Raw genomic sequence first — 23,193 nt, forward strand, 5'->3', positions numbered from 1 at the left:
GGCGAGACTTCTGGTTTTCTGGCGAGGAGTTTAATGCACGGCCGACTCGATTTGTGCATTTTTAACCATTCAAAGTACCAACAAATGATGAATATGAAGTCAGAATATGTTTTGAGCATCAATCATCACAAAATCACAAAGAAACACACAAGTTTGAGCTAAAACACATTCTGGAAATTCTGGAAAACCGTGACCGCGAAGAAATTTTACCTGCGTCGTTCGATGGTCAAACAAAATTGTTGAACTGATCTACGCCCCAAGGATTGTTCCCTGACACTTATACTTTCTCCCAGTGGTCTTGGATTCGCTGGAACAGGTCTGGATTGGCCGGACGGGGGTCGGTTTCGGGCGTTCGCGATAAGTTCCGTCCGGTTCAAGCCGTGAGGGGAGGATCACGACCTCTTCACGATTCGCCAGCGCTCCGCCGTATATGGCGGCGCCGGACACTCGTGAGGGGATCCTCAACCCTCTCTCTCTCTCTCTCTAGATTTCGCACTATTTCTCTCCCTCTCTCTCTCTTCTCCCTCTTCGGAATTTTGTCGAACACCTTCCCCCTGTTGCAATGTTTTTTCCTTCTTTTTTCTTCTCGATTTTTCCCGCCCAAAAGTTGTTATTACCGACTTTTTATCGGTTGGGATTATTATCTGTCGCCAGCTGGAGATTCTCCAGCTGGCCGACTCGATAAAAACGTGCTCAAACTCTTGAATTAAGTCGGCAAACATATGGGCACGAGTGGGACTTTTCTGGGTTTAATTGTGTTTCGGACGAATCCGGGTAAAGAAGAAGACTGTTCGGGTCGGGTTGACCCCCCTGACCCAGCAGCTCCGGTTTTGATGAAAATTGCAAATTAAGTCCGATTTTGACCAAATTTTCGAAATTAAATCTCAAAATTAAATTCCCCATCATATTTTGAACCAAAAAATGTGTTTTTTCCCCAATTTTTGACATAATCGTGTCCAGAATTTTCAAAGTTTCATATCCGGGTTATTTGGATTTTGTTCAATTCGATGTCCTAATGACATGATTAGGCAAAATCGATGCTAAAATTAAATTACCCAGGTCTAATTAACCCTAGAAACTATGGTATCATATTTCAACAATTTCAAATTGGACATGATTTGTAATTTTGATTCAAAATTCTTAATTTTCAACTAATTTTCGGGGATTTTTTTATTTCTTTGAAAAATTGTGCAATTGGACCGACCACTGTGTAATTCAAGGTCCCAGAATTATTTGTTGTGAAGACACTATGACTTAAAAATGACTAGAAAAACTTTAATTTCATTTTTGGTTCAATTTTTAATTTTGCCCAATTTTGGGAAAAACATATACCCGATTGATATTTTCCAAAATTGATAATTTATTTATGAAATTGGATTTAAAATAAGACTAATGACTATTTTTATGGAATTTTCTGATTCCATTTGCTATTTTTGTTGATTTTCTCGCCTATTTTCACTAAAAGAAATTAAGGAAAAATGCAGAAAAATGCTAAAAAATTATTTTTTGGTTTAGAAATAGGTTTCTTGGCTTGGCCAAGATTCCTAGACCTAATTTTGAAATTTTTGAAAATATGAAAAAAAAAATGGGCTAAAATTAGGTGTCAACAGAAGGTATTGGACTTCTACTGCGTGCTCCCGATACTGTTTTCTGCTTGAACATCATCTTCTGTAGGAAGGAAAACATATCCATTTCTACAAGGAAATGATGATCAATAAGATGATCTTAAATTTATTTATTTAATTGTTAATAACCAAAATCTCCTTAAACATATAAATGATAATGGATTTTTGCTTGGGAGAACCTTCCAGTTTTGTGCATATAGATTCTACGCTTACCATTTATTTTTTTTCTAGAAGTTAATATCAAGAAAAATTAAGAAATGGCTCGGGCTACAATTGCCTTGAAATCGCACGGCAAATGCTTGTACCTAGCGGGGAACGTCCCTGTGCCTGGGCTGTGCCTAGCCCGACACATAAAGATGCTAGGCTTGGCATGACCAGCTCGTGCCCAGCCTAGCCGACCCAATAGTCGACCCTAGGTAGAATCCTTCCCTAGTAATAACCAAGTAGGGATAGGCATGAGTGGGACAGGCTCGGGGATCGCATTCTATGTCCTTGCCCGGTGATGCTGAGCTTTGCCTCCCCATCACCACATGCCCCAAGCGAAGCGAGGCACGTCCTCAAGGGACACGGAGCGTGCTGCGGGGCACTGTGCCCCATGTGAGGAAAACATTTCTCCAATTTATTTATATTCTATGTGACAAGATATAACTGATTAGAATTTCCAGGATAATTATGATCGATGCTACTTTAAACTTATTCATATTCATAACTAGTTATTGAAAGTATGAGTCTCATCAGCATGAGTCAACTTATTTGTATTAGTTTTTTTTGGTATGTATCACCTTATAACATATACTTTTGTTTTCCTTTGGTTTTATATTAAGAGATGCTAAATTAGAATGAGTTATATGATGTAATAATTTATCTTCTAGGATATTACTTAGTTTTTTTAACAGAAAGAAAAAATAAAAGGTATAGAAAGTTATTCAAAGAATGTTAAGTTAATTAGGAAATGATATTAGATTAAGATAATCATCTATATCAAGTTAACGATCTCTATAATCATGATAGTAGTAATTTTTTATGTAGGAATTACACTACTTTATTACAATAATATAGGGCTAATTCCAAAAAAAAGCACAAATTTTACCTTAAATGACAATTTTGGCCCCGAATTTTTTTGTCTCAATAAAAACTTTTCTAGTACATGATAGTAACTTTTGAAACTTTTCGATTTTAAATGTACTTATTTTATTAATATAGTTTCAAATAATTTTTGGCAAATTATTTTTATGTTACAATAATGATCATATTCTTCTTTAATAAAACAATCATATTAAATAACGCAAGTATATTATAGTTTTATGTAAAACCTAATAGAATCTCCATTCAAATTTATTTGTGCAATTTACAAAAAAAAAAAAGAGATTGGAATCACTATTAAAGTCCCTTCCATCGTACCAAATGAAAATATTATGTTCTCTAACATTTTTTATTTTCGCACTTTTTATTCGTAAACTCCATATCAACTCTTCTATTCTTTCCTTTAAAATGGTGAAAAAGAACGACATCGACATGACACATCAACATGGCCCAACCAATTTATACTCGGACCTAAGTCCCACTCGTGGCATGACAGATGACACAAGTTGCCATGGCATGAAATGGGAAAGATACATCGTACATTAATGTAAAGCAAACTTCAATGGCATGAATAAGTTCTCTCCTTACTTGAAGAGAGAGAGAGAGGGTTAAGGGTCAAGAAACGCCATGAAGATTTTCGGAAAGCAAGTATTCCCGCGGCAAATTGTGCTCTTCGGTTCAGGGTATGCACGCATTCCTTCTTCTTTTTCATTGATCATCTGCTCGTGAATGGTGTTGTTTCTATGCATGACGATGTGTGTGTGTGCGCGGTTGAAGCAGGCTTCTCTTCTTGGCTGCGACCACCTACGATGTCCACAGATCCATCAGGAACAACCAGACTCCCCCTTCGAAGGAACAGCTACAAGCCCTCGAAGACTACCTCAAATCCGTCCGCCGACCCCCTTGAACAAGTTCATCATCAGTTCAGACCCCAACTTTTGATTCCACCGACGATTCACTTTGATGCCGTCGAGTTCAGGTGGGGTTTGAGTTCTCGCGGAATTCGCACCTGAGAGTTTTTGGCAGTTCTGGGAGATCCCTTTTGGCTTTGTTTGGTTCTGGTTTGTCGCGATGCACACTGTCGCCGCTAAACCCATTTTCAGCCACATGAAGAAGTGGGTGATTCACCTTGTGTATCGTAGTACCCTTTGGCTCAAATAAAAGAAGGGGTAAGGAAAGACGACGGACATTGCTCCAGATTGAGGACCAACTCTCGATTTTTCCTTTTTTTGGTTGTTAAATCGTATGTATAAAGTGAATTAAACATATATGATGCCTTTTTATGTAAATGAGGTCTGTATACAAATGAAGTTGGTTTCTGGAGTAACTTTCAGATTGATTCAATTAGGACGAATTTGCTCTTGGGCATCCTAAGAGTTGGTGAATGTCATGTGTTGGATAATCTTTGTCCACAGTCTGTTACGTTCATCTGGTTTTCAATTATCTTAGTGTTTGAAAGTTTATGTAAAGGGTTTCGGCCAAACCCAAGATAGGAGGGGCTTTTTGCTGTGCAAGCTGCAACATGTGCAGTAGTTTGTCCGGAGTCTATTAAGTTAAAAAGATGGAATCGTCTTCGCCGGTTCACCCTCCTCAGCTGCAAAATGCAGGTGCAGGAAGGCAAGTAATCCAATGAAAATCGCGATTTTTTTATTGGCATCGTATTCTGGTTTTGATCCAAATGTTCCACAGAATGGTTTTTGACAGAATCAGGTGGCAAATATCTGATACAGAACAGAAGCGACCATCGAAAAAGCAATTTTTTTCTTGACGTCTATCGAACCGAATATGAATACAAAGCTGCAGAATTTATTGGAACTCTTGAGATCGCCCTTGGTTGTGAACCTGATACGGCATTTACAAGCAGGGGCCTCTAGCTACCGAAGAAGGACGATTACACCAGATACCTGAGCTAGATCAGATACAAACTAGGGTTACAATCTCCGAATGTTCCCAAGATCATGAGTCTATTAACAGAAGGTATCAATAGAAGCGCACAGAACATTTATGTTTCCTAGCTCGCCCTAATCCGAGAGGCAAGTCGTCTCGCAAATTCAGTATCAAATGAACGGTCTAGCTCCTTTATCTTTGATAAGTACTCCATGGCTTCTTTATGTTTCCCCATTTTGCAAAAGCCATCCACAACAATTTTGAAGGTCAGCTCATTAGGCCGGCAATTATGCTGAATCATATAGCTGATGACATCATCAACTTCCGCAAACATTCTCCTCCCCATATAGCCCGCTACGAAGGTGTTGTACGTAAAAATACATGGCCTAATACCTCTTGTGGTCATTTCAGAGAGAATCCTGATGGCGTCCTGCATTAACCCTGTTCGGCAAAATCCCTTGATGACAGTGTTATAAGAAACGAGGTCAGGTCTCCCACCAGATTTTTGTAGTCGTTTCAGGATTTCTTCTGCTCTCCAGCATTCTCCACCTCGAGCATACATATCCATCAAGCTATTGTAGGTCACAAGATCTGGTTCCAACCCACTTTCCCGTATCAAGTGCAGCATCTCATTCGCACGTTCATGCATGTTGTTTTTGGCATACATTGAAAGCATTGAGTTGAACACAACCAAGTCAGGCTTGTATCCACCATTTTGCAACTTCTCAAAAGCTCTCTCCATGCCAGCTAGTGCTCTACATTTGAAATTTGCGAGGACAAGGGTTCTCAAGAGCACCCAGCTGGGAAAAATACGGCCTGCATATATTTCTTTTTCTATTTCCTCTATGCCCTTCACTTTTCCACTTTTCGCATAACAGTGGAGTATCAACGAGTAAGAGGTTTCATTCGGCCTGAAGCCCTTTTTCTTCATGTCTAAAATGACCAACTCTGCTGCACGCCAATCCCCTCTTTGAGCTAGAGCATTCAGTAGAGAGTTGTAAGTGGTAACATACGGGGTAAACCCTGCTTTAATCATCTCCTCATACATCTTTGTTGCATCAATTTCTGATCCACACCGGCCATATGCACTGATTAAAGTGTTAAATGTGTCTCTATCAGGTTCAAATCCACAACTTTTCATTTCACGGAAGATGCGGTTCACATACTTATGCATACCCTTGTTGCCACACATGGCAAGCATAGTATTCCATGTTATACGGTTAGGAGAACACCCATTTGTCTTCATGTCGCATAGTATCTTTATCATCTCCTCCGATCGAGACTTTTTGCCCAACATCGCAAGGATGGCATTATATGTACACACATTAGGAACACAACCCATTTCCTTCATCTTGTTAAACAAATTCAAAGCCTTATCCTCCTTTCCCGCTTTCCCATAGGCATTTATGACCGTAGTATAGGTAATAGCATTTGGCATTACACCTTTACCAATCATACCGTCTATAACAGCAGCCCCTTCCTCGCAGAAACCTGCCCTCACGTATGCTGCCACGAGCTCATTGTAAGTGACAGAATCCGGCGGGCAACCGCTCTCCTCCATTTCTTTCAAAATGCTCAAGGCCTCAGAGTAAATTCCAGCTTTTCCAAAGACTTGCAGCAACGCATTATAAGTAACCGTTCCTGGTACATAGCCCTGTAACTTCAGTCCAGTGAAGAAGCTTTTGGCTTGCTCCAACAAACCCTCTCTGCCACAAGCTGATATCACAGTGCTGCATGTGAACTCATCAAATTCAAGTCCCTTGCCTCTCATCTCATCCAAGAGGTCCATAATTTTCGACCACGAGCGGCCCATCCTCCCATACACATCAAGCATCACATTGTAAGTCACCAAAGTAGGAGAAAGTCCCAAGCCCTTCATATTCTCAAACAACGCAATGGCTCGTTCATACTTGCCGGTCCTAGAATACGCGTGAAGGATAGTCGTGTAGGCTCTAACATCAAGCGAGTACTCCTCGATGGGAATTAAATCAAACAGCTTGGATGCGACAGAATGCTGGGACTCTCTCCCCAGAATCCTCGCCATAAGTTCAACAATCTGATTATCAAGCTGCACATTTTCATCACTCAAGTTGCGAACAACCCATTCAAACAGAGAAACCGCTCTCGCCCAATTGCCCGACAAATCTAGCGCTCTCAACAAACTTATCAGATCAACACCGAGCAAGTCCGACTTGGAAGAATCAAACAAACCGTTCAAACTATGCATGGGCTGATCCACAATCAAACCGAACACCAACTTACACTTCCCGGACAAGAATTCACACGACACATCATCCGATTGGTCCTTTTCTCCGGAGCCAACCAAATGCAGGGGCAAAACCGAGGTGGGTCTCCTCGGAGGAGCGTCTCGGAGCAGCTGTTCTTGCGCAGCAGCATCGAGGGCGACGTGAAGGGAAGACGCGAGGGCAGAGTTCGGCCGGGGAGGGGTGACGGGTTTGGGCGCGATGGGGGGCTGCGAGGAGAGGTGGAGGAGGTGCTGGATGAGAGTGTCGAACGGGAACGAGGGCGGCGGGGACGGGGATTGAGGCGGGAGCGGAAGCGTCGCGGAGTTGAACTTCAATGGTGAATTCGGGACTGCCGGCCTGCTGGTCGGGACTGGGTACACCGGCCGGTTTGGAAAGAGAGTTCCTTCCATCTTGGGGGCACACACACCACACACAAAGAGAGGGAGCGCGCGAAGCAGAGTGCTACGGACTGGGTAATCTCGGAGACGAGAGCAAGGATTCGAGGACCAAAGCCATGGAGGATGAGAGCAGGAGATGTGCAAGGTTTCAATTTGAGCGCCCTTCTGCTTCTGCGCAAGCAAAAGGAGAGAGAGAGAGAGAGCGCGGGGGCCAATCTTGGATGACTGGTGGCGGTGATTCACAAGGTGAATGGAGAGAGGATGGGCTGCGATTGACTTTGTGATTTACACACGAGGGAAAGGCATGCGCTTGAAAAGCTTTGTACATTATATATACGAAAATCAAGGACAAACTGCTCGAAAATGGTGAATGATATGATAGCTTTTGATTAAAGAACGCGTCGCAGTTAAACAAATCGAATCCTTACCGTATAAATAAAGGTTAATACCATGAAAAACATCAAATTAATATTTCGTGATAAATTTACCTCGAACTGATTTTTTGATTATCAAAAACTCTAAACTGGTACACTTGTGACTTACCATAAACTAATTTTTTTGATCATAAAAAAGCTCAAACTTGGTGTATTTGTGACAAATTTATTATGCGTTAGTTTCCGTTAAATTGGATTAAAATACCACGAATAACCACAAACTCGTACACTTGTGATAAAAAGAGGGTAAAACCCTAAACTGATACCCGTCAATTGTCATATGTTATCAAACTCAACAATTTGACGATAAAATTAATGAAAACTAACGGAGAGCAAATTTATCAAAGGCGTACCCAATTTTGGATTTTTGGTAGTCAAAAAATGAGTTTTTGGTAAATTTGTCACAGGCGTACCAATTTGAGGTTTTTGGTAGTATTAACCCTATAAATAATACATGTTAGAGACATCTATATTGTGTCAAATCGTAGTAATACATGCTACTTTTTAGTTAAAATCTCGGGTTAACACCACGAAAAGCTTCAAACTGATACATATATGACAAATTTATCCCAAAGTAATTTTTTGACTACCAAAAATCCCAAACCGGTACACTTGATAAATTTGACAGTTAACGAGCTACTAATTTGGGGTTTTACCCTCCGTTTGTTACAGATATAACAATTTGTGATTTTTTGTAGTATTAATTCAATTTAACAGAAACTAACGAAGTATAAATTTGTCACAAATGCACAAGTTTTGATGGTCAAAAATTAGTTTTTGGTAAATTTTTCATAGATCTATCGGGATTTTTGTAATAAAAAAATTAATTTTGGATAAATTTGTCATAAATTTATCAATTTGGAGTTTTTTTTTATGGAATTAACCCTAAAATCTCTAAGTTGATAAAAAGACATAATTTTTATTTTCACTTGTGTCTGTGATCTTTTTATCAAAATTGGAAAAGGAAATTTCATATATTTTTAAAATAATGCTGAGAAGATATTGTTATGAGGTTGCACTACATTTCGAAGGTAAATGCATCGTCTTCAGCATCAAAACAGTCATTATGATAATTAAAATATAATAATTCGGAAGAAAGAAAATGGGGAATTTTCAATATATTTCAATATATCATTTTGAAGAGTACATCAATATATTTATGTGCTTTATGAGAAACTATCAAAAACAATATATTAATCAAGATACGCATAATCAAATGAGATATTGCGGAATCTTGAGAGATACACAAAAAAAATATTTTAATTATCTCTACTATAGGAAAATATCCTAATTTTCCCTAACAATGACAAACATCCTTCTAAGGCACGAAGATTTTATATTCATGTTGCCTCCACCAGAGGAATTGTTGTTAGGTTCGTTCCTGTTCATGATTGATTACTATTATATTATTTTTTTGCCACTAGGCCACTAATGATTATATAAATATAATTTTTTTTTGTTTTAAAGAACTAATTGAATATCAATGTAGAAAAAGTCAAACATAAAGCACCAAATGAAGTAAACAATTATAACCTATGATTACAAATTTTTATAAGATCAAAATCTATAGTTAAAAGCGAAAAAAAAACACCTAATTCAAAAAACTTAACCACAATATGTCAACCCTAAATCTATAATCCATCTTGGATTATATGACCCTAAATCTACAATTATATATATAAGTAATTTTTTTGGCCAATTCGTAATGTATTTTTTGGATAAATACCACAAAAAACCCCAAAGTATATCCATTGTGATATAAACATTCACCCAAAAAAGGTACATGCTCGGCTAGTGTGGTCGTGAAGGCGCGGCCAGGGGCGAGGTGGCCTTCACTTGATGTGGGCGAGGCCTTCGTAGCTGGCAAGGGTGGCCAGTAAAAAAGGCAAAAGAAAAAGGAAAAAAAATAAAAAAATTTATTTCTTTGACAAAATAATTAGAAAAATTAGAAAATTATCCACGTCAATACCCGCAAAGTCAAGAAGGACGATCGGCGTCAACGTCGGATGGCACTCAACTGATTGATTTTTTTAATTTGTAACACTCAAATAAGCGAAAAAAATAATAATTACGATCGTCACGTGAGCGTCATATAAATGTTACGATACTCCATTCATGACGGAGAAATCAATCGAAAATAAGATATTTTCGGTTTTTCGTGCAAGAGAAGTGACGTACCCGTCTGGCCAAAGGAGCAAGAGTAAGAGGTGACGCCCCGGTTTCTTGAACGGTTCCTACCTGGACCCCCATGCGAAGACAAAACGAGTTCAGTGAACCAAAAACGTGCACGAACTCTGCAACAGTTCGTTTTCTCAGAAGCAAGTATACCCACGCACTCCACTTTCCCATTCGTCAGTAGATTCAGTACCAACCTCCACACGCCCCCAGCAAGAGAAGCAAATGCGGTAAACCCAGAAGAAGGAAAAACGCAAAAAGGAAAGAAGCCCGGGATTTCAAGCTCCATATAGACGGTACCCTTTGTTGGGCTTGCGGTGATAGCGAAGGAAGAGCCCCCCCTGGGTCCGTTTCTTGCTCTGCATTTGCCGCCGCGCGAGGGTCTCGCGCTTTCTTGAAGAGAGCAGGGTGGAAAAAAATGGAGTCTTTGGTTCTCCGTTCGTTTCCTACGCCGCCTGTGCTGTCCGCGGGTATGTGTTTTCGGTCCGATTTCGCGGGCGTGTCGTGATTTTGATCGTGTCTGCTGATTGTGCTTTGGCTTTCTCGAATGCCCGGTTAGTTTGACTGGAAGAAGTTCACAGCTTTTTTTTGTGGGTTATGGTCGCTTTTCTGTGTTGGACCACGATCTTGGATTTCGTCTGAAAGCGGTGTGTTTTTTCTGTGGCAACCATTTTCGAGAGTACTAAGTGGGACTCTTCTTTTAATTTCTTCTGCTGATTATGAGCTGCTTCAGAGTACTTTGTCTGATTTGTTTTGTTGATTAATGTAGGCAGGAAAAATTGGAGAGGCGACTACTCCACGAAGTTCTGCTTTCCTAGTATGACTAACTGATCTCAGTATATAATTTGTTGTTTTTCTTCCTCCTTTATAATTGTTCCCCACATGTGTAAGAAGTCTCGGTTTCTTTGTTTATTACCTAGTCTACTTCAAATTGGTTGATGTTCTAGGTAAAAAGATACAAAAGAATTTTGATTTAATCTGCTTGATTTATTAGTGTGTAGCTTGTAAGTTAGTCTTGGTGAACATCCGCGTTGGGTGTTTTGACCCCAGTGTCTGCTAGTAGCTACTTGATTAGTTAAAATAATTGGTTGATATATCTAGTGCCCGAAAAAGAGGAAGAAAAAAGAAGAATCTGATCGACATATTCTTGGTACTTTTGAAATAAAGTTAGTGCTCGGGTTAGGATCTCAAGCAAGCATGTTTACACGCCTTTTGGCAATTTAACCATGTTAAAAATTTTCATCTTTCTGAGCGTGTTGTGTCATAAATTGCGCTTGGCGTTAGTTCATGCAAATGGTTCCTGCTTCAACTTTTCAGAACTTCATGGAATTTCATTTTTCAGTTTTAGACCCTCTGTCCCTAATGTTACTTTTTGGAACTGCAATTTCTCGTGTAGCACAAGTTTCAGGGAGCAGAGAAAGGGACATCCTTGGAGGAGACTATATTAGATGTCATGTCACGAATATTAAGGAAAAACTTGCCCTTTCCCAGAAAAGGAATAGGGAGTGGATTGTGAATGCAGCCTCTGGACAACCACTTGAGTCTGGACCTGGATCATTTAATTCTGGTCATAACTGGGATTCTGTAAAACATTCTGTTGACGCTTTTTATCGGTTCTCTCGTCCTCACACAGTCATTGGCACAGTTAAGTGCTTGTTTAGTTAAATGGTCAACTATGGCCAGTTTACTCCAATTGGATAAAGCTGTGAATTTTCTGTGATTGACTAACATCACTTGTTTTGAGCAGGCATTGAGCATAATATCAGTTTCTCTGCTTGCGGTTCAGAAATTATCGGATATTTCTCCCTTATTTTTCACAGGAGTGCTGGAGGTGAAGATTAAACATCATGATAACTCTGCATAGTTCATTGTCATCCTGAGAATTAGTCAACTTACAGCTTTGATGTCTGCAAATTTTCAGGCCGTTATTGCTGCCCTCTTCATGAATATTTACATTGTGGGATTAAACCAGATTTCTGACATTGACATAGACAAGGTGTGTTACCGTAGGCAGCTTATTATCATCTTGCATTTCTCTGGAATTCAGTGAAGTTCTTCAATTGAAATAGTATTAGTGGTGGGTTTTATTTGTTTATTTATTTTGACCATTGGACAGTTTGAATTAATTGCACTGAGATTTCCTCAGAAAATCATAGATTAAGCTAGTTTTGTGTCCTGCTGGCTTTTTAGTCTGTATTACCTACTGGATGCTGACCCTTACTTCTATCAAGCAATGAGCACATGACTTTGATGCGGATAAGTTGAAAATACATGATGGGTCCACCACTAGTACTATTCCAATTGAAGCACTGAGATGCTCACCCATCCAGCCATGATCACATGACTTCAATGAGAAGAAGTCAAAAAGTACATTATTTGTCGTTTTTATTGGACACATTCTGTTATAGTCAAGTGCACATAGACTGAGCACCTATGATGACTCTCTTGATGCAATTCCTCTACTGAACTTCATGGAGATATGTGCTAATGTTTTCGTAGCTCGCTTGATTGGTAATGTCATGCTTGTCTCTTGCAGGTCAACAAGCCGTATCTTCCGCTTGCATCAGGAGAGTACACAGTTGGAACTGGTGTCATGATTGTTACATCTTTTTCCATTATGGTATCAGAACTTAACCCTTAGTCTTCTTTATCCAAAAAATACATACCTCTGCTTCTTGTAAAGTTGTGTGCATGAGCAGAAATTTCTGCTTGTATGATGATAAATACCAGCCATTGATTTTTGGGAGAAAATTCAACTAGTTGTCCGGTGCACATTATTGCCGGGTTATTCCTTTTAACCTTTTCACATTTTATCCCTGCTGGAAATGTTATTAAGTAATAAAATTAATTTAGAAGAGGTTTCCTTCGAGAGTATTATACAAGACTACTTGTTTTATCTGTGAGTGATACCAAAATGTAGCAAGCTATTTGCTTCTCAAGTACACTAATTGGAAAGCATGAAAAGATTAGTGCTGCTTCTAAGGTATGGTCCTGAAAAATTTGCGATGGCAATCTTGCTTCGAAGTTTTTTATCATATCTTCTTGCAGTGCATTGTCTCTGCTTCTTGATGTTTATTTGTTTGAGGAGTTCATTCTTGAAAATCTGTGGTGCATGTCTGATTTGTCAAAGCTAGAGAATGCGCTCCTTTGTTCTGTTCAATCACCTAATTATCAACTTTCCTTTGATTCTAGACTTATGAAGATTTCTCTTGATATTTCAATTAACTAATTCTGCAATTATCATTCTTTTGTTGTCAGAGTTTTTGGCTTGGATGGATTGTTGGTTCATGGCCGTTGTTTTGGGCTCTATTTATCAGTTTTTTGCTTGGAACGGCTTATTCTATCAATGTAAGTACTCATGTCACTTTAACTCTTGCCTAGCCCTGGAGGAAGTGTGTTCTTTCTTCATCACCTTCTTCAAGAGAATGTTTACTTGAACTGGTCTGTAAGTTTTTAAACATGGTTATACGAGGGAATGGTTTTGTGGAATTGAGACTTATGTGGTTGTCACATTCCTCTTGGTGGTTAGAACCATCAGCATGCTCTTATATTAGTGTTCATTGATTCTATATGTCATACTTTACAAAAGATTTTGCCAGACATTTGTGTTGCTTCGAAGTTCTTTCTGCATTTTTCTTACTTCTAACAAGCTTTATTATCTTCACTAAGATGCTTCATTTTGAAGAAGCTAGTGCACGAATACCGACTTACCGGGAAGAATTAAAGTTGTGATAATTACAATTTTGGAGAGACATGTTCCCTTAGAGATCCTCTTTGTATGTGAAGGTTCATTGTGAAACCTATCATCCTTACAAGATCTGGCATCATCCTCACCCAAGTTGGATGCATCATTCTTTACCATAGTCGCTACTTGCTACACATTCTAATCAGGAACCTTGACCAAAACAAAACAGTTTGCTTTAGTAAGATATTACAACCTCAAAATCCTTTTTATGCTCTTGACATCTTCTAAACTTTGTTGGGTAATTCCATCATTGATTTCATCTCAAAAGCTTTCATGCTCGCGATCCTTTAATAGGGTAATTCTCACAGGATACAGTTCGTACTTCTGTTGTAGCAGATAGACATCACATCATTACTCATCGTTCACTTTTGCATGATTTATCAGAATGTAAATAATTCCTGCATTAACAATATAAGCATAAGCAATCATCATACTTTTGATTGTAGAAATAGGTCATGAATCTACTGGAAGTGTGAATTTACGTAAATGAACTTTCTCTTTTTAAGCACTAGACAAAGCGAAAAGAGTTTCATTGTAGACATATCTGGATCCTTCTAAGACGGACTTATATCCCAAATTTTTCAAGGATTAGCTTATAAATGGATAGTCTTGGTAAAGTTTATTGAAATAGCACCAGTACTCACAACACTCTTATTATATACTTATTAAACATCTCCAATTTGATGGTAAAAGGATTACCAGATTAGTTAAATAAACAGCCCTTAGCTATGAGACAACCTGTTTCCAATGACATCTTATGTCAGAAAAAAGTTTGCTGTTATCTTGCATTTACTTTTTGTTTAATGCTAGCAAAAACTGGTTATCGAATTTATTATTAATATGGTGTCCAAGATGCAATTTCCTTCATATCCTGTTTATCAAATTTTTGTCACTTTTGTCTGTATTAGCTGATAAAAAAGTTGTCATTAGTTACTATGTAGCTGCATGATTGAGTCCATATTTGATTTGCTTACTAAATTGTAAGTTGTAATGTTCCAGTTACCCATGTTGAGATGGAAGAGATCTGCTGTTGTTGCGGCAATGTGTATTCTAGCTGTCCGGGCGGTGATTGTTCAGCTGGCGTTTTTTCTGCACATGCAGGTTTCTCTGGATTCTGGACAAACTTGTTGAGGAATTCTCATATGTGGAAGTTATCATTTCTCTGTTCTTTTTTCTTTGTGCACTTAAATAACTAATTCAATTGGACAGTGGATGAAGAAACTTAAATTGAGGGCACTAGATAAATTGTTGTGCAATATTTTGGTTTGCACTGACCACCTAGCGGCACGGAATTGAGAAGGGCCTTTTCTGTTTTATCCTTTCGAAACTTCAGAAATTGACGAAGATTAAATAACTTTGTGAAGAATTTTTACCTTGCTCTTGTTTACTATACCTGTTTTTGCATGTGATACATTAACAATTGAAATCATTCTTCTGAGGGACGGCTGCCTTTTATTTTTTTGTTGATGTTAGTAGCAGTAATTTCATGGATGTTTGGAAGTGTATCATGAATTCATGTTGTCTGCAGTTGTTGCTGTTTACTTATGCTACAAATGTCAGTTTTGATTCTTATGACCTGTCACACTTTTTGGGTATTGATACTAATGACATGTTTTATCTTTAGACCCATGTGTACAAAAGACCACCAGTCTTCTCGAGGCCACTAATTTTTGCAACTGCATTTATGAGCTTCTTCTCTGTGGTTATCGCATTATTTAAGGTGACAGAAACATCCTTACCAAACAATTTGGTCCCGACCAGTCAGCTTGACACTTGAAGATTTACCTTTTTGTTCACCCTCCAGTTTGTGTTTGTGTTTGTGTAGGACATACCTGATATTGACGGAGACAAGATATTTGGTATCCGATCATTCACCGTTCGTTTGGGTCAAGAGCGGGTTGGTAGTTTTTTATACAAAGTGCGACCATCCTGCAGCAGCTCTCTTTTAAGTTCTTTCTTTAACTTTGTATTTCAATCTTGGCAGGTATTCTGGATATGCATATCACTGCTTGAAATGGCTTATGGTGTGGCCATTCTTGTTGGATCAGTCTCTTCGTGTCTATGGAGTAAAGTCCTTACGGTAATAAGTTCAGTCTGTTCAAATTGTAGATGAAATATGGATGTGTAAAAATACCAGGATAGTTTCAACTTTCAGCTACCTTCTCTTAAATGGCCTCCTAAGTTCATTTCCCATGCTATAATTATGTTAGCGGCCAAACAGTATTGACATCTTTCAGAAGTCCCACCACTCCTGATCTAATGAACTTTTGGATCTTGAAACTAGCAACGCTAGAGGGACTTTAATGTTGAGATTCGCCTACTTTACAATGGATATGAAGCTAATTTGACCGCTATGAATTTCGGATCAGGTCCTTGGTCATGTTCTGTTGGGCTCTCTGTTATGGAGTCGTGCCAAGTCTATTGATCTGAGGAGCAAAGCTTCAATAACATCATTCTACATGTTCATTTGGAAGGTAATCACCGAACCTCATTCGACGGTACTTGAATGTTTCCCAACTGTTCTGGTCCATTTACGGTTATTGCTTCTGAGAACATAGTAGCTAAATAATCCCAGCATGTTACATAAGGCAAATATTGTGTAACTGTTCGATCTTCCGCAATTTTTTCGATTCCTCTGGGTAAATAGCCTGATATTGGTTCTAAATCAATAACATCTTCACCATCTTAGAGTAAGGATGAGCCGAAGAACATCATGCATTGATGGGTGGTGAGGTCCCATATTGACTATCGTGAGGTCTTTTCTGGTAGTTGTTACATTCATAGGTTATTCCTCGAGCCATTCTTTTGTAAGGGACGAGCTCGCACCTCTTTCGTCATAGCGATTTCATTTTTCCCATACCTATCTGTATTGTTATTGTCACGATATCTTTTCTGGGTGTTCTCTCATCCTCAACAAGCTTTGCATATTTTCTCCGATATTGCTCTTGCTGCACTGGGATTGTCTCAATATCTACTACTTCCTAACTGCTCCAATCTCTGATGTTCTTGTGGTTGTGTAGCTATTTTATGCCGAGTACTTGCTTATCCCGCTGGTGAGGTGAGCGACTCCCGTGGCGGCGACTTTCTAAACGATGTAGTTTGAGCTTAAGAAACGTCACGAGTCAGGAACGCTGGAAATCTCTCGCTGCTTGTTGTATCTCGGTCACTGATGCTAAGATCACTGCAATCTCTGACGACCTGCGACCGGTTAGCTCGATACGATTGTGGGTTTCTTTCATGTACGTTGGCAGACACTTTTAGGTAATAATTTTGTAAACAAAATGCCGCGATCCAGTAATTGTAAGCTAGGTAAATGGGAACATTTGGGTTTGGTCCTTCTTAATACCGGTACAGGTTACTTTGATATGAGTGAGTGTGCCAAGTTTATGTTAGATTGTCAATATTGGAGGATGAAAACTTTTGGTAGACACTTCAGATAATAACTTTGTAGAAAAACGCCTGCTATCATAAATTCATCCCTTGTCTTGATGTTGGGTAGATTACTTTGTTGTTATTTTAACTATTTTTAAGGTTCCGTTTTTTTTTACGGAAAGATGAATGATTTAGAAAATATTTTTCTAAAAATAATTATTTGTATCGTTTGAAATAGTTAGTTGACGAAATTTTTTTTTATTAATGACAATAATTAATGTCTAAATATTTTCTTGGACGGCGAAAAAATATTTTTCGTTTATTTATTTTGCTTGTTGATAGAAGTGATTATTTTCGGTAAAATGTATTCTGAATCATTCATTTTTCGCGGAACAAAAGTACCGTTAGCATTTCTCTCCTTTGCCATCACTTTACCATGGCATATTGGCTGATTGGCCCCTTGTTCGGTGACGGTCGAGCTTGTTGAATTGGTCGCTTGTGCTCTCTTGGTCGACCGTCTTTCTCCTTCTTTAACTTCCCTTTCCCCTATTTTCATGCTAAATTTTCGACCAAATGACTAAAGTTTCCCGAATCATCACATATAATATAGGGGGCACAAGAATCAGGATCTTTGTTGCATCGCCATAAGAGATTCGAAAACATAGAGTTCAATTTAATTAAATTTGAATTATGACGATGCAACAAAATCCGAAAATAGTTTAATTTATCTCGATCTATCCACTTGCGAAAATTATATTTGAATGACTATAGCTAAAATCGGTTATTTCAGAAATAAAAGCTGGCAGAATCAATTACTTTGGGAAAAAAAAGTTCTTTGCGACAATTTCCTTTAATTTCATGCTATTGGAGGAGAACTTGGAGGAAAATGAATGCATCTCTTTTCTAGTTAATTTTGGATCCATTTTTAACTAAATAATATTTTATTTACTATTAATATATAAACATGGCATGGTCGTATATATTAGAAAGTAAATGTAGTTTTTTCTTGGAAATGTCATCGAGAAATGAACTGATTGCTTTTAATTTCTTGTAGAGAAAAAGTATGTATTGCTTTTGGTGGTCTTAATGAGTTGAATTTTAATTTGGCTAATTGAAAGGACTGCCTAACGCAATAAACAAATATTGTCAGCATTTAGCCATGTCTGAAAATTTAACACCACAAAAAACTCCAAATTGGTACATCTGTGACAAATTTACCCGAACTAATTTTTTTATCACCAAAAACTCCAAACTGGTACATCTATGACAAAATCCCTCCGAACTAATTTTTTGACTACAAAAAATTCCGAACCGGTACACTTGTAACAAATTTACCATCCATTAAATTGGATTAATACCACGAAAAATCACAAATTGGTAAATTTGTGACAAATGGAGGGGTAAAACTCCAAACTAGTACATCCGTTAACTGTCACGTGTCATCCAACTCAGTAATTTAACGGTAAAATTTAACGGAAGCTAACGGAGGGTAAATTTGTCACAGGTATACCGGTTTAGGGTTTTTCGTGGTATTAACCCTATATTTTTTGGGTAGCCAAACGTTACTTTTGCTTAAGTACCGCTTAAATTAAATAATATAATAACCACAAAAAAAAATTTATGAACGTGGACCATCAATTAATTCATGAGACTAAAAACCTTGAAGATGATGATCGGAATCATATGGAATTTGTGTTTAGCGGGCCGCATTAATGTCATCTTAGAGGCCTGTGATTACGATAAATCACCATCTTTGAGTTGCATTAGAAAATATGAGCCGTGGTGGACCAGTGGTATCTATCTGCCCTCAAACCGAATTGCTAGTCCCATGGTACTAAGGTAAAAGAAGACATGATCGATGCGGGCTTGGGTCGGGCCGGGTCGAGTCGAGTGGTGGGCATAAAAGTTCTCGCCCCGACGAGATTGTGGTTAAAAGATTATTGATTTTAATTTTCATTAATGACTGGGCCTGGATGGGCTTCATTGGTCCTGAATGGTTTACTAGGCCCAAGAAGGAATATGCTTGTTCAAACCTGCCCAAATTGGGATTCAAGCCTCGATGTGCATGGGTGGACTTGACCAAGTCTAAGGCTTCTTTGAGACTTCCTTTGTTTCGCGAAAAATGAATGATTTGAAAATATTTCCCTAAAAATGATCTTTTGTATCGTTTGCAAAAAAGAATGAACACAAAATATTATTATCACCCATGAAAATGTTTAGATGTAAGTTGCTGTCAATTAATGATAACTTTCATTGATAAATTATTTCAAGCGATATAAGCGATCATTTTTAGGAAAATATTGTCTAAATTATTCAGTTTTTTGCAAAATAAACAGAGCCTAAGTGGGTGGGCCTATACCAAAGAAGGACGCGTGTTTAAGTCCACTCGAATTGTATTTTGGGTTTGGTGAGCTAAGGCGGGCTTGGCGGGCTGCTAGTCCCATGATCATGTGTATATAATCGGGTGTATAAAAGAAGGGAAGAAAAAGGGGAAATTATCCAAAAAATCCTAAGCCAATTGTACAGCAACCAATTCAATCCTAAATATTTTAATTGTGTTAATTTAGTCCTAAATATTTTTTATGATTTGTTAATTTAGTCTTAAACCTTTTAATAATTTGCCAATGTAGTCCTTTGACAATTTTCGATCAAACTTACCTGGAAGGACTAGATTGGCAAACCGTTAAAATATTTACAATTAAATTGGCAAATTATCAAAATGTTTAAGACTAAATTGGCACAACGGAAATATTTAAAACTAAATTAACCTCCGTACAATAGGTTTATGACTGAATTGACACAATTGAAAGGTTTTGTATTGAATTGACCGCCTTACAATAGGTTTACTGGCTTCACAGAGATACATGAGAGCCCTTCACAGATTATTTCGATAAGTACATCTAGACACTTCCTCAATCAATCCACTTAGGGATTTAGATAATCCAAATTCTGAACTTATGTCTCAGGAGGATCCCAAATCACTTTGAAAAGAGCCATCAGAGATTCCGAAATCTATAGTTACGTTTTATTAGATTTGAAATTCATTGATCATGATACACAAACATCCGATTTTTTTTTTCTGTTTCTAAAAAGTGTTTTTATATGAAAAAAAGATATTAGAATGACTATAGGTAAAATTGGTTATTTTAGAAATAATAGCTAGCATAATAATCAACTGCTTTAGGAAAAATGAAAAATCATTTTCAATAGTTTCTCTTAGATTCCATGCTATTGGAGGAACTTGTGGAGGTAAATAAACGAACTCTATATAATTTTGTGATCCATTTTTAACTAATTAAAAATTTGCTTACTATTAATAAATAAGTAATGGCATTGTCGTATATATTAGAAAATAAGTATAGTTTTAGCGAGTTGATTTTTATTTTGGCTAATAGAAAGAACTGCCTAACGCAACAAACAAATGTGATTACCACTTAGTCATGTCTAACATTCTTTGTAATAAATAATTTTGTAAAAATATTAATATATTTTGGAGTAGCCAGGCGTTTACTTTTGCTAAATAATTATTTAAAAAATGAATATAATTTAAAAAAAAAGGTTTTTTTGGACATGGACTATCAACTAATGCATGAGACTACAAACCTCGAAGATGAAGATCGCAATTATACCTTGATCAATGACGTTATTTCACACGTGCTAACTCTCTCTCTCTCTCTCAACCCACAAAGGGATAATGATACAAACAGTCCCTAAACTTTGGCTCAATGTGTAATTTGGTTTATGAACTTTTAATTTATTCAATGTAATCCTTGAACTTTAGGCTAATGTTCAATGTGGTCCTTAAACTTTTATTTTGTTCAATGTCATTCCTGAACTTTAGATACATGTTCAATTAAGTCCTTGAACTATATGAAAATGTTCAATGTAATCCCTGAACTTGAATTAATAGAAATGATTGCATTGAACATTTTTATATAGTTTAGGGACTGAATTGAATATGTACCAAAAGTTCAGAGATGACATTGAACAAATTAAAAGTTCAGGGATCACATTGAACATTAGCCTAAAGTTTAGGAACTATATTGAATAAATTAAAAGTTCAGGAACCAAATTACGCATTGGGCCAAAGTTCATGACTGTTTGTGCCATTTTCCCGCCCACAAAAGTTAAACTAATATTATTGATATTATCTCACGAAAGGTACTGTGGGCCCCCAAATTTAAAATTCATTGGACTCGTTCCTGTCTACACTTGTTAAAAATTGTCGATGGGAAGGGTAAGGTTTTGGGAAAGTTGTCCCAAAAGTCCTAAGTTTATTGTACCTAGGTCAATTTAGTCTTAAACTTTTTAATTTGACCAATTTAGTCATAAATCTTTGGATGATTTTTTAATGGAGTCCTTCCAACCCATTTTAGCTAGAAATTGTTAGTGTGGCTGCCGGCCATCCTATATGGCACGGTCGGCGCTGATATTGATGATTTTTGCAATTTTTTAATAATTCTTTATTCTTTTCTTTCTGGAAGGACCGTCGGGTTCTCAAAAGCAAAGAAAAGGATAAAAATAAATAAAAAATTCAGAAAAGTTTTTTAAAGAATTGCAAAAAATATCCACGTTGGTGCCGGCCTTATCCACATAGGACATGTGACGGCCATGTCAATGATTTCCGGCAAAAATTGGCCGTAAGGATTACATTGGAAAATTGCTAATATGTTTAGAACTAAACTAGCTAGATTAAAAAGTTTATGACTGAGTGACCGCCTATAATAAGTTTATGACTTTTTGGATAAATTTCCTGATTTCCTGTGTGAACGCGGGAGTGCCATCCACGTGAAAGGAAATCCACGGTCCCATGATTGTAGGCGGCTCCCAAATAGAAAGTCAGCAAATTGGTGGAAGCCTTCGAGCAGTTACTGCTGTCATCATTTGGCCAATTTGCTTCATTTGACTTTGATCTTCTCTTGATCAAGAAGCAAATTTAATGGTCCAAAAATCACGTGAGAAGGAAAGAGAAGAGGCAACGTTGCGATTTCCTTGCATCAGGTTGATTTGACCACGGAAGTGCATCCCGCCGCGGCGTGAAGAGGCAATTTTCGATTGAAAGTTCATGCAATTCGACACGGACATGTGTCTACTTTATCTTATTTTCACTGCGCCCGATCAAATTCCAATTCTCCCCCTGCACCGTCATCGGCCACTGTCGAGCCTATACGGCTCGTCACCTCTCGCCACATTTTCAAGAGTGCATCTTAAGATCAGTTTCTGTGCTTTAACAAAAGCAAGAAAGCCATCCTTCTTGATTAGAGAGGGTCTTCAAAGAAATACGTCACTGTAGAAAAGGAAAAGTTGCTTTTTTTTTTATAAATTAAAATTGCCTAATAAGAGTTTCTTTTCTTTTACATTTTTTTTATTTTCCTATCTGACTATACACATGCTAAATGACATTGTAGACTCACGTCCAAAAAATAAATGACATGACGGACATAATAGATTTTTTTTTTTATGAAAGTTAGGTACAAAATAGAATTACTTTATCGTTTATTTTTGAAAAAAGTACCAAAAAAGTCATAACCTATTGTATTGATTCTAAATCTTTCAATTAGATTAATTTAGTCCTGAACATTTTCACATTGGTACCAATTCAGTCCATTCGATCAATTTTGACCGGAAATTGCTGACGTGGATGATGGCAGGCCTATGTGGTGCTGGTGACGCTAATGTGAATATTTTTTAATGATATTTTGAATTTTTTATGGTTTTTTTTCTTTTATTCAATTTACTTTTCTTTTTGGGCGGGCTAAGCCAACCCTTGTTCAATGCCCTCGCTATGGCCGACAAGGGAGCGGCAGCCCTCGCTTGCCAGAGCGAGGGCTCGAGAGCCCCTTGCCCAGATCGGGCAAGGGCCGCGACGCCGACAAGGGTCACCGTCCGACCCTCGTCGAGTTTGGGCAAGGGCCGCGACGCCCTTGCCAGATTTGGGCTAGGCAAGGGCATCGATGCCCTTGTCCAGACTCGACGAGGGTCGGACGGTGACCCTTGTCTACCCTCAACCCCCCAAAAACAAAAATAAAGAGAAGAAAAGAAAAAATAAAAAAACTATAAAATATTATTAAAAATTCAAAAGATTATTAAAAATGTCTACGTCAGCGCCGGTCGTGCCACGTAGGGCAGCTGGCATCTACGTCAGCCATTTTCAGCCAAAATTTGCCGGATAGACTCAATTAGCACAAATGCAAAATGTTTAGAACTAGATTAATTCAATTGAAAAAT

At 37.9% G+C, this 23,193-nt stretch overlaps 2 protein-coding genes and 1 long non-coding RNA gene across 3 annotated transcripts; 2 read left to right on the plus strand and 1 right to left on the minus strand.

Moving 5' to 3' along the window:
• The first annotated feature begins 3,151 nt into the window (after positions 1 to 3,151).
• Positions 3,152 to 4,052, plus strand: LOC115665182 (uncharacterized). Its single transcript, XR_004003727.2, has 2 exons — positions 3,152 to 3,391; positions 3,489 to 4,052. It is a non-coding gene; the product is annotated as an uncharacterized LOC115665182 (long non-coding RNA).
• A 442-nt stretch (positions 4,053 to 4,494) lies between these two features.
• Positions 4,495 to 7,416, minus strand: LOC115665181 (pentatricopeptide repeat-containing protein At2g18940, chloroplastic). Its single transcript, XM_030587071.2, has one exon. The coding sequence runs from the start codon at positions 7,249 to 7,251 to the stop codon at positions 4,720 to 4,722; it is 2,532 nt and encodes an 843-aa protein (XP_030442931.1). The 5' UTR covers positions 7,252 to 7,416; the 3' UTR covers positions 4,495 to 4,719.
• A 2,539-nt stretch (positions 7,417 to 9,955) lies between these two features.
• LOC115681879 (homogentisate phytyltransferase 1, chloroplastic) lies at positions 9,956 to 17,091 on the plus strand. Its single transcript, XM_030605980.2, has 13 exons — positions 9,956 to 10,318; positions 10,618 to 10,665; positions 11,245 to 11,492; positions 11,596 to 11,679; positions 11,770 to 11,844; positions 12,385 to 12,468; positions 13,107 to 13,196; positions 14,593 to 14,694; positions 15,218 to 15,313; positions 15,419 to 15,490; positions 15,578 to 15,673; positions 15,963 to 16,067; positions 16,614 to 17,091. The coding sequence occupies exons 1-13, from the start codon at positions 10,267 to 10,269 to the stop codon at positions 16,653 to 16,655; spliced, it is 1,194 nt and encodes a 397-aa protein (XP_030461840.1). The 5' UTR covers positions 9,956 to 10,266; the 3' UTR covers positions 16,656 to 17,091.
• Positions 17,092 to 23,193: the final 6,102 nt, after the last annotated feature.

This window comes from Syzygium oleosum, unplaced genomic scaffold (assembly GCF_021117445.2).
Source record: "Syzygium oleosum isolate NSW1041296 unplaced genomic scaffold, Sole_v2.1 Sole_v2.04, whole genome shotgun sequence".
Lineage (NCBI taxonomy): Eukaryota > Viridiplantae > Streptophyta > Magnoliopsida > Myrtales > Myrtaceae > Syzygium > Syzygium oleosum.

What these genes read in the sequence shown, in the direction of transcription:
- LOC115665181 (XM_030587071.2), bottom strand. Translation starts at nt 7,251, where the DNA reads ATGGAAGGAACTCTCTTTCCAAACCGGCCGGTGTACCCAGTCCCGACC.
- LOC115681879 (XM_030605980.2), top strand. Translation starts at nt 10,267, where the DNA reads ATGGAGTCTTTGGTTCTCCGTTCGTTTCCTACGCCGCCTGTGCTGTCC. An exon ending in GCCGCCTGTGCTGTCCGCGG is followed by an intron (nt 10,319 to 10,617) that starts GTATGTGTTTTC and finishes TGATTAATGTAG; the next exon opens with GCAGGAAAAATTGGAGAGGC. An exon ending in CTCACACAGTCATTGGCACA is followed by an intron (nt 11,493 to 11,595) that starts GTTAAGTGCTTG and finishes TGTTTTGAGCAG; the next exon opens with GCATTGAGCATAATATCAGT.